At 45.0% G+C, this 10,753-nt stretch overlaps 1 protein-coding gene across 1 annotated transcript; it reads right to left on the reverse strand.

The window, feature by feature from the left end:
* Positions 1 to 1,969: 1,969 nt before the first annotated feature.
* CDCA2 (cell division cycle associated 2) lies at positions 1,970 to 10,752 on the reverse strand. Its single transcript, XM_050325792.1, is given in 15 exon segments — positions 1,970 to 2,950; positions 3,160 to 3,350; positions 3,825 to 3,999; positions 4,218 to 4,358; positions 4,583 to 4,635; positions 5,242 to 5,320; positions 5,421 to 5,626; positions 6,045 to 6,132; positions 6,535 to 6,711; positions 7,038 to 7,228; positions 7,557 to 7,695; positions 8,263 to 8,393; positions 9,043 to 9,276; positions 9,279 to 9,608; positions 10,645 to 10,752. Coding segments are annotated over 14 exon segments (2,799 nt in total). The 5' UTR covers positions 9,550 to 9,608; positions 10,645 to 10,752; the 3' UTR covers positions 1,970 to 2,227.
* Between the last annotated feature and the right edge of the window lies 1 nt (position 10,753).

The following is a 10,753-nucleotide window of genomic DNA, read 5'->3' on the forward strand; positions in this document are numbered from 1 at the left end:
ATTTGCAGTTGGGTTTATATTTATTTCCAGTGCTCACCTACCTGTTGGAAAGGACATCTCTTTCCCTGCCCACTCTCTCCTGATCTTTGTGTTTAAACCATCCTTGAAATACTTGGATTTTTTTTCCATTTCCTTGTCCACTTTGGGGATTTTGTCCAGTTTGCTGCCTCCTGCATGGATCAGTCCACCATTCCCAGGAATAGCAGTGGGAGGATTCCCAGTGAGGAGGAGGAAGAGCAGAGCACAAACCTTGCAGTGCATTTCTAACCAACAACTGGACCAGATGAGCCCCCAATAACGAGATTTATGGGCAACACTCAGGTATTTCAGCATCTCCTTCTGCTGCTGGGTTAGAAGCAAGTAGAGAAAAATAATTTGGAATTCAGCAGCTTTTTTTTTAAACTGATTGTTTAAAGTGAAATAAATCAAAAGCCATCCACAGTCCTTGTTATTTTTTCCCCTGGTTACCACGTCGGGATGAGAAAACTTTCACTTCTGTTAACTCATGTGGGAGAAACTTCATCATCTCATCTCCATTTTCATAACCCAATGACAGCAAAATATTGGCACGAAGCAATTCCTGGGAAGCATTAACGCTTTCCCTGCAAAACTTCCTGGAGGATTCAAGGCTAAAAGTTTGTTCTTTGTACCTCCAGCTCGCTGAAATCGAGGGAAGTGAAGCAGAGACCACTTCAACAACGAGCAAAAGTGATGTGGGATTACTCCTACTGATTAACAACCCATAATTACAGTGTTTGTAGGACCCACCACTTGTCCTGCCTGTCAGAGCAGGTGATTAGTGGGATAAATGCAATTATACACCAATATCCACCCCAGTGCTGCTATGACTGGGCTCAAAGTCAGCACTTCAGTGTTAAAAAACACAAAGTCATCTTTCTAACAACCCTCTGAAGAGAGAAATCCTCCCTCTGGAAGAGTGAGGTGAAGAGATGGGCAGTGCCATGGGTTTTTATTCCCACCTCTGGGAAACAACTGCAACCTCACCAGTTGTTGCAGTTCTTACCTCACACTAAAGCATCCCTTTTGCAGGAGAAGAATCCAAGCTTTGTTTTCTCCTCCACAGAAAAGCCCTCTCTTATTTTAACACGTAATCATTCCACTTCTCCTGATGAATTCCACGGCTCAGCTGCTGCTTTGCTTTTTTGTTTGGTTTGGTTTTTTTTTTGGAAAGTCAGAAGTAGCAGCTCTTACTAATTGAGCCATTTCTTTTTTTTTTTAAGCTTCAGATTTTAATGGTTTGTTTGGCCACTCTGATATTATTTCCCAGCTCCCTCCCAGGCACAAAGCTCGTGTCAGCCTGCCCTCTCCTGGCAGCAGCAACAGCAGCCAGCCCAAAAACTGCTCCCAAAAATCTAAGCCCCCAAAGCAAATCCCAGCATAAAAACATCAAGCAAATTGCTCTGGGAGGGATTTAAGACCCGCAGATGTGGCACTTTGGGGACGTGGTTTATGGCCTGGACTTGATGATCTTAAAGCTCTTTTCCAACCTCAAGGATTCTACAACTTAAACAACGTTTTAAGTGGCAAAGTTTCTTTCAAGTTGCCTTAGGAGTTCTTGTCCTGGGAGGAACAGGCATAAAAATCCAACTGCTCTGTTTGCTTTTAAGCCCTATAAAAGCAGCCAAGTACATAAAGCATTTTGTTCCACAGAAAAGCCACTTCTTCCAGGCTGGCACAGGGATTCCTTCTTTCTCATTTGCAGGAAATGTCAAGAGGGCTCTGAAGTGTATTTTTGAAATCTAGAATAAGAATTCACCACAGATTTCAACAGCACTTTATAAGGAACGATCAAGCACATGGGAAGCAAACACTTCAAGCAGCTGTAGCTGCAAGGACACACAATTTACACTGTGATTTAACTACTAAACACAACTCCACGTTCATCATGAGTGAAGAATCTTTTATTCTCTTGATTACCTGCCACAGCTGCACCAGACCAACCCTCTGAGCCAAGCCAGCCTTCCCCACGGGTCTGACCTGCAAGCATTTGAGGCATCAAGACAAGGAAAATTAGCTCTAAGTTATGCAGAAAAAATTAATAAGGAACTAAAAGTGGAAGAGAGGAGAAAACAGCACTTGAGAGAGAACATAAAACTCTGATACTGATCTTCACTTCAGGAAACCAGAGAGAGATAAAACCTCGCTGAGTGCCACCTCAAGAGGAATTTCTGCTTCCTCAGAGTGTTTCGTGCTATTTCTGTCCCTCTTATTTACAGGATTTGTGATTCTCCTCTGCTGGCTTTGAGCTCAAGATGTTTCTTGGGGGTGTGGGTGCACTTTTCCTCCTCCCCCTTCTGCCAGAACCCTCAGCACGACGAGCAGAGTCCTCATTCTCCTTCCCCAGGGCCGACAGCAGGCTGGGCTCCCGCTCTGCGGGGTGACCATTCCCAAATCCCGCCTGGCTGGACGTGCTGAGTCTCCTCCTGGATCTGGGAGCAGCAGCTGCCAGGGGGGGCTCCTTTGGGATGTCTCTGGGGAGCTGAATCCACACCAGGCCCTCCCTCCCTGCCTCTCTGCTCAGCCTCGTGCTGCGCCTCACTCTGGTGTCGCCGCTGGTGCCGCTCCTGCTCCGGGAAGGCTGGAAGGGAACTCTGGGAACAGACAAAACTTCCTCCACGTTATAGGATGAGACTGGGAGGTCAGTCCCAGTTATTTCCAAGGATTCAACAGGAGGAAAGTAGATGGCACTGCTGCTTCTTCTTCGTCTTCTTCTGCCACTTAGAGAAGCTGGCTGAGGGCACTGAGTTCTGTGGGCACCCTCGTGGACATCGGTGGCCTGTTGTTCCAGAAATTCCAGGAGATTTCCCTGGAGCTGCTCATTTTCTCTCAAGGAACTACTCTCTTCTGCTTCATTTTCACATGCAGCCTCTTCACCTTGCTGGAAAGGTGTACCAAAACCACCCTCTGCATCTGGCACAACGTTTGGAACCTGGGGGGATACAAATAATAATTCTTCATTGATTTTTTTTTTTAGATCCAGGCAAAAGGTGATCCACAAAAACCTGTAAAAAAAAAAGCTGTAAATAGTCCTGACCTCTTCCAAGGCTGGAGATCCCATGGCCTCTCCAGGCAGGCTGTTCCAATCCCTCTTTTCCCCCCCCAAATATGACTTTCCTGATCCTTAAACAGCCCGGTTACCTCCTGAGCAGCGCCACAAGCAGCCTCCAGGGACACCTGGAAGGTGCCATCCCTGGATGGGGCCATGTCCAGGTCCCAGGAGCTTGGATTCACATCAGCTGCAGGGATGATGCTCTTCCCTCCCAGCCCTTCAACCACTGCCTGCTCCCGGCCAGCATTCCAGGATTTGGGATTAACTGCAACTGCACCACCTGAATTAGAACACACACGTGGTTAATTAAGTCTGGGGATGCACAAAATCTCTTTTAATTATGACAGCAAAAAGCTTCGTGGTGTTTTACTTACATAAAATTAACCTTCTAAACAACCATTCCAAAGAAAAAGTGGGGAAAAAACCCACAGAAAGTTCTGCACATCCCTTAATTTGTCATGCTCAACTCACCAGCTTTCAAGAGTGGGAAAATATCAGTGCCCAGACAAAGAAAAGAGGTGTTTTTTTGTCAGCTTTACACTGGAGTCCAACAGGAGTTAAATTTATCCAGTTGGGCATTATTAATTATTAGATCCTCCAGACTCTACTGTTACAGGAGCAATTAAATTAAGAAAATATAATCCTGGGCTCGTTACTGATACACAAAGATAACCAGGAACAGCTTTTTATGGAATAAAAGAACATGAGAAGGAACAGAAAGAGCAAAGCAAAACAAAACTAAAAACCAAATTACCTGAAAAAAGCCACTGTGCCTTTGGTGAGTCTGGGGATGAGGCAGAAGAGAAAACCTCTGGGATTTCAGGGATAGGGCTGAGGAGGGGTTTCTTAGAAGCCATCTCTCTTTCCCCATACAAAGGTTTTTTGGCTTTTCTCTTTCTTCTTTTGCCAGAGCTTGTCTGCCTTGTCCTCTGAAAAGATTGAGAAGCGACACCACTGCTGGATTTGGATGGGAGGACAATTGTTTCCCCTAAAAAAAAAGGAAGGTTCCCCTCCTCATTCTACCACCTGAGAACTCAAAGGATTTCTTTTCAAACACGAGACCTGGTTTTTGGTTCAAGCAAAGCTCTGAAAACTGCAGTTTCTTCACTAAGAGGCAGGAATCAGCAGGGCAGTGGCTGCCACTCACCTGGGTCTTTCTGGGAGCAGAGGTGGGTGGGTTCTTCTGTCTCTGGGTCTTGTTCCTCCTGGGAATTTCCATGTTTTCAGCATTCCTGGTGCTGGAGGCTCCTGAGGGGCTGCAATCAGCCTGCCCTGACTCTGCTCTCAGCTGTTGGGGACGGGGAGTTTGAGGGGGATTTTATAAAACAACATCATAATCAAACTGTAAATTCATTTATGGGGCCATAAAAGGTAGAGACAAGTGGAAATGAAACCTCACAGCTTGTCTTCATACAGTAAAGAGAGCCCTATTTGGGCAAAAAGGGCATTCTAATGAAAAACATAACATTTCTGCCTGAAGAAGTTCAAACAACTGCTAAAAAATCATCTTACCTTCCTTTTAGCAGAAGAACGAGTTTTTACCGTGTCAGGTTTGTCAGTTGGTGCTGTGATAGATGAGAAAAAAAAATGAATTTTGATTCAATTTCAATGCCAAAGTTGATTTTTTTTATCCCCATCATTTCTAATATTACTCACTTGAACCACCTTTGTCTTGAGGAGTAACTTATTGAGGAATATCAAACATGGCAAGATAAAAATATAACATCTTGCTTTATAAAATAAAGGAGAACTAAGCCTGAGTGTGGTAAGAAATAATTAGCACAGATTAATAATACACAGCTTCAATAAATGCATGTGCACAACCCACTTTCAGTTCTTTTAGTGTTGGTTTGATGTTAAAAATGCTCAAAATCACAATATCAGAATCAAGACTGTAAATCCAATTTAAGCCTGACTAGATCAGGCACTTCCAGAGAAAATGCAAGGTTAAATAACAACCTAAAACCACAGGAAAAACCTGCAGCTTTAGAAGAAAGTATTTAAGTTTTAGCACAACCCAAATATATCCTCTGCATAAAAAAAAAGCCAGCCAAAAAAAAAAAACAACCAAACCCAAAACAAACAAAAAAGAAACAAACAAAGAAAAAAACCCCCTCAACTCTCAATTTTCAGGTACAAAATCATTACCTACAGCCAAAAATAGAAGTTACCTTCTGCATTTTCAACAGGTGAAGGGTCTTCTACAGCACAAGAAGCCTCCAGGAAGTGTTGGGGAGGCTCAACACATTCCTTCAAACCAAAAGAAAAAAAAATTATATTTTTTAGCTATAAATATGCCAGATAATGACATTTTTAACCAATAAATTATAGCAGAGATGTACAAACTCACATCATCACAATCAAAATGCAGCCTGGGTGGAGGTTGTGCAGTTAAGCCTGGCCTTGGGGCAGGGCTGGAGCTCAGGCCTGGGGAGGCTCCTCTGCGCAGGGGGGTGTTTGCAGGCAACGTCTGGTCGAAGATTTCAGGGCTCAGAACTTCCCCAAAAGTGACTTTTTTCTTCTTTGGAGTCCTGAAGTCCAGACTGTCGGTGTTGTCTGTTGGGATAAAATAAAGGAGCAGCTCAGGGGATGTGCAGCTGTGCCAGAGTGGGCTTTTTCATGGGGCTGAATATTCAAAATACGCCTTGACACGTCCTGTGGGTTCATCCACAATTTTCAGTGGAGCTTTATTACTGAAGTTTTGGGGTGGGATTAATTGTAGCAGATTTGATTTAGTGCTACTTTATTTTATTTTATTTAGGAGGGTTGATTTTATTTTATTTGCCTTGGCAATCTGATTTTCCATGTCATGCAGTGGGAGGCCACACTAATTGTGTGCTAATTCAGTGGTGGTTTAGTGCCCATCATCATCCAGATGTAGCAAAGAGGCCAAACTCTGTGATCCCAGATGATACTTTGCCTATTTAAAAAACAAAATGGGATTATTTTTTGTTTAAAAAAGTGGGAACCTGACCTGTGTCTGATGCTTCAAAGGTTTTTTCACAGTAGGAGACTGGGACAGAATCACCTCCTCCTCTGCCAACTGCATCCTTCAAGTATTCCTGTCAAATATAAACGGTACAAGTCACTACTATTTAATTATCAAATATCAAATTCAATTAAAATATCCTTCTCAAAAATGAAGAGGAGTTTTCCTGTGAGCAGCATTTAATAACCAGTCCTTTGGATTAAAAACTTCCTTGTTTGTTGAACGAATCAAACTCAAAGACCTTCATATCATATCCAGAATCCTGGAATGGTTCGGGTTGGGAGGGACCTTAAAGATCATCTCATCCCACTCCCTGCCATGGGCAGGGACACCTCCCACTACCCCAGGATGCTCCAACCTGGCCTTGGACACTTCCAGGGATCCAGGGGCAGCCACAGCTCCTCTGGGAATTCCACCAGCACTGTGGTTACAGACTGTGCAGGAGTTGGTACCTCCTTGGCACCACCAAACCAACCTTGGGGCTGTCCAGGAGTTGCCTCGTTGGGTTTTTCTTCAGGATGGACCTCAGGGAGCCGCTCTGGGTGAGGTCACTGAAGGCAGCAGTCCCTGTTCCCTGGGGGGTGGCAGGTGGGGTGACAAGGGCTTTGCTCTCCTCAAACACCCCCAGGTCTTTTTGCCCATAGACCCATTCCTAGAGAAAAAGTTACAAGATTTTTTTTTATATATATTTATATATATGTATCAATATATATCATCAATTTATAGAGACACCAACACGTGGTAAAGAAATAAAAAACGACCTGAAAATGCTGCCTCTTAAAATAGCACAAATTATGGAGTTTTTTAATCCCACAGACAAAAGATTTCAGAGTCTTCTCAATCAGCCACCACTTTAGTTGGATTTATTTTCCCCAAAAACTAAATGCCTAAAAGGATTAGACAGCACAAATGAAAATACAAGGCATGAAAAAGCTCTTTTAATCACTAAATCAGAAGTTTCCTCCTCATTCTGAGTACCTTTGGAGCAGCAGGTTGAGTCACAGCTGGGTTTGGGGACAAGATGCTGCAGATCCAGGGGTCAGATTTACTGGTCATGGTCACATTTTCCCTGCAGTTCTCCTTCAAATCAGCTCCACTCTTGTCCAACATCAACTTTTCACTCCACTGCTCCAGGTTTGGCTCCTTTTTAAGAGGCACTTTGTTCTGAGCTGCATCAGTGAAGAACAAAACAAAGCCCACAAAGAAACCACAAGGACAAACATCAGGTTTTTTCAGTGAATTCTGGTTTTATGTTTCTTCACCAAGAGAGATGCAAATAGCCAGGTAATGTTTGAGGCAGGGAAAAGAAAACACAGGGATTTTTTTTAGATCTACTTTGAAAGTAACATTACCAACCCTCCAAAAACACCCATGCCAAGCCTTACAAAGGAAGATTATTTTGGTTTAGATGAAGTATCTTTAGTTTCTGACTTTTCAGCCTAAAGGAAGACCTGATGTTTAAGGCAAATCACTGACCAGAATATGAAATCAACTTACAAGAGCCTCCTTCCTGAGAATCCTCCCCATGGCACAGCCCAGTTTCCCCTTCAGCTTCTTGGAGGGATTCAAAAGATGTTTGAAAGGTTTCAATCTTGTCCTTCAACGACCTGACATTTGCATGTTTAAAAGGACTAATCTGCCAAGACAAAAATTACCCTCATCAGACTCTTTTTTCTTTTTTTTTTGCCCCTCCATATGGGTTTTATTACTTTGTATTTGTCCTTGGATATAAAAGAAATAGAGAGAAGAAGCAAGTCTTGTGTTTAATCTGCCTGCAGTTGTAGGTGTATGGTAAGAATAAGCAAAAAAAAAAGGAATTTTATGAAGAAATATTTTAAGTTTTACTGCATTTAATAATCTGTTCCTCTGGGCTATGTCCAGGATTTGCTTTCTGACAGCCTGGGACGGTTCAAGTTAACAAGAGGTCTGATTAAACTTGTGCTGATATTGACTTCACTTGCAACACTTTAACTACCCAAAAATCAAACCTGGCAAACACAGGAAAGTAAGACAAGTTCAAATCCATGAGCAGGCTCCACATGGAGAAGATTCCAGGCTGGAACATCATCCCCTCATCCTAAAGTCGTGTCCAAGGCAAGTCAGCAAACTCAGGTGGTGCCTTGGGATGGATTCCCCCCAGGAATTGCCCCATCCCTGGGGGTTCCTGGGGGCAACTGAACTGATATTTGGGCAGGACTCTCACCTGGGTAAAAACTTCTTTTTGCCTCCTGCTCCTCTGCTGGGCCAGGTACCGGATCAGGGTGTTGTTTTCCGGGGAGCCCCTCAGGCCAATGGTCGATCTGCGCCTCAGCTTTAACAAATTCGGAGAATCCCCTGCAAAGGGGGCAAGAAAAGAGCTTAAAAAACCCCAAAACAATAAGAACAAAACATGAGGAAGACAGGCTTTTTTTTATACCTACAGCTTCAAAATGTTTTTTTTTTTTTTTTAACTTTTTAAAGAGTGGTTTCTGCTATTTATGGAAAGACCCAAAGTTATCTTGCTCAGCTCAGGAAGTTTTCCTGAAGCAGATTAATATTTAACTGATTGATATCCCAAGTGAGGAGCTGGCTGGTTTTTGGTTTTCAGATTGCTGGTTAAGGAACTGTCCACAGGATTTGCAGAACTGGTCTTGACAACTCCCCTTGTGAAGCTGAGAGATAAATAGGGAACATTTAATTGTGTGGGATAGAGGAGAAATCTTAGTTAAATGTGGTAGTTATTTTACATATAAGATATCCTGTGTATGCATTGGATGTGTGTATGCATGTGTGATATATAAATATGTAAGTGTATCAATAAATGTGATATATATATATATATAAAATATAGGATGTTATAGCAACTTCCTCTCAGAGTCTGCTCCTTGGGCATATCCAAGCCTGGCCAGAGCAGCTGAATCTGCCCTAAATTGGAACTTTTGGGAAGAGCTTGGAGGAGATGACCTCTGGGAAGGACAGGAGTGCTTCCTCACTGCAGCCTCACCTTTACAGCGTTCAGTGAAGCTCTCGGGAGCAATCCCAAACTCAGCAATTGTCACAGCAGCAAAATCAACGGGTTTTCCCCTCTGCCCTTCAGACAGCCCCAAATCAGCTTTTCCTTCAGCATTGCCCCTCTCAGGAGTCGCGTGGGAATCGCTGCCCAAGGAACCAGCCCTGCTGCCTGGAAACTCCTCCTGCCTGTGCCCAGGCAAGGTGGGATCAGTGCCCACATCCCCACAGCAGCCCCCGGGAGGCGGCAGCTCCCGGGATCCCCCTCGGGGTGGGGCAACTCCTGCCCGAGGCCTCGGGGGGAGCTCAGGGCACGTTTTGGTGGCCACAGCGGGTTCCCATCGCTCAAATTCTCCTTCCTGGACGCTCTGACGACTCGGAATTTAGTCCTTTTGCAGCTCTTCTGGTCTTTTGGTGGAGGGAGAGAGGCCTCGTCTTTCTCCTCGAGACAACCACTCTCGTTTTCTTTGACTTTCAGGGGGCTCTTGGATTGTCTGTGCATTGTTTGGGATTTATTTTAAGAAACATTCACTCAGCCTTCGCTGCTGTAATCACAGATTCCTATTAAAAAAGAAAAAAAACCCCCAGATTATTATAGTTATTTTCCCTGCCGTGCTCAAGCTGCTCCCAAACCCACATTTTTCCCCCAGCAAGGTGTTTTTTTTTTCCACGGTGTGGTGGAAAGGGAAATTTATCTCCAGAAAGCTACAGGGAAAGGACACGAGGGGCTGGAAGTGGAAAGAGGAATGCACAGTAATGTAAGCAGTATAATAAACATAATATAAACAATAATTATAAGCAATAATTATAAACATACACAGGGAAGGGAACACAAGGCTACGACTTCAAGCTGTCAAACTTCATATGAGGATAAAATACGTGCATAAAGCACATTAATCACAACCACACCGTGACAACTGTTTTGCTCCAAGTGTTGCAACAAATATAAGCAGTTTAATAGTACTTTTTATAACACTCATTAGTACCAGCAGAGAGAGAGAGAGAGAGAGAGAGAAGACAAGTCTTAGGAAGAAACCAGCAGAAAGGACAACACCAATAATACTTAAAAACAAAAACAAAAAACAAAAAACTGAGTTTTAAACAGAAAGCTTAAGAGGCGAACTGGTTTGTTTTGGTTTTTCGTGGGTTTTTTTGCCGTTAGCTCGTTGGATTTGAAGTCGACGATGTAGAATCCCGCCCGTACCACCCCCCCCCAAGCCCCTCAGGGCTCGCCCTCGTACCCCCTCAGCGCATCCATCCCGCACCCCACCCCCGGCGCCGCTCGCAGCCCTCAGACACCCCGCGATTCCTCCGTGCCGCCTTCCTAGGCTCCCGACCGCAGGACGACCCCCAGCCCCTCAGGGACCATGACAGACCCCCACACACCCCCACCCAACCCCGCCATCCCCGCGCCCCTCACGAAGCCGCCTCACCCCGTCCCGCCTCGCGTTCAAACCGCGCCGCGCCACCGCGTATCCCTCCGCGCCCCCGCCCCCTGACTCCGCTCCCACCAAAAAGCCACCCCCGCTTCACGCAGCACCGCACGGATCGCGGCTGGCGGGAGGCGGCCCCCCCCTCCCGCGTCTCCCCCACGCACCGGGGCGGTCCGCAGGGCTCGGCGTGGAGCGGGGGGATCGGTGGGAACTCTTTCGCTGGCGGAGGCATCACGGTCCGTTGAGCCGCAGCACCGCTTGGAGGCGGGGGGG

The sequence above is a fragment of the Myiozetetes cayanensis genome, unplaced genomic scaffold (assembly GCF_022539395.1).
Source record: "Myiozetetes cayanensis isolate MyiCay16 unplaced genomic scaffold, myiCay2020 scf30, whole genome shotgun sequence".
Classification (NCBI taxonomy): Eukaryota; Metazoa; Chordata; class Aves; order Passeriformes; family Tyrannidae; genus Myiozetetes; species Myiozetetes cayanensis.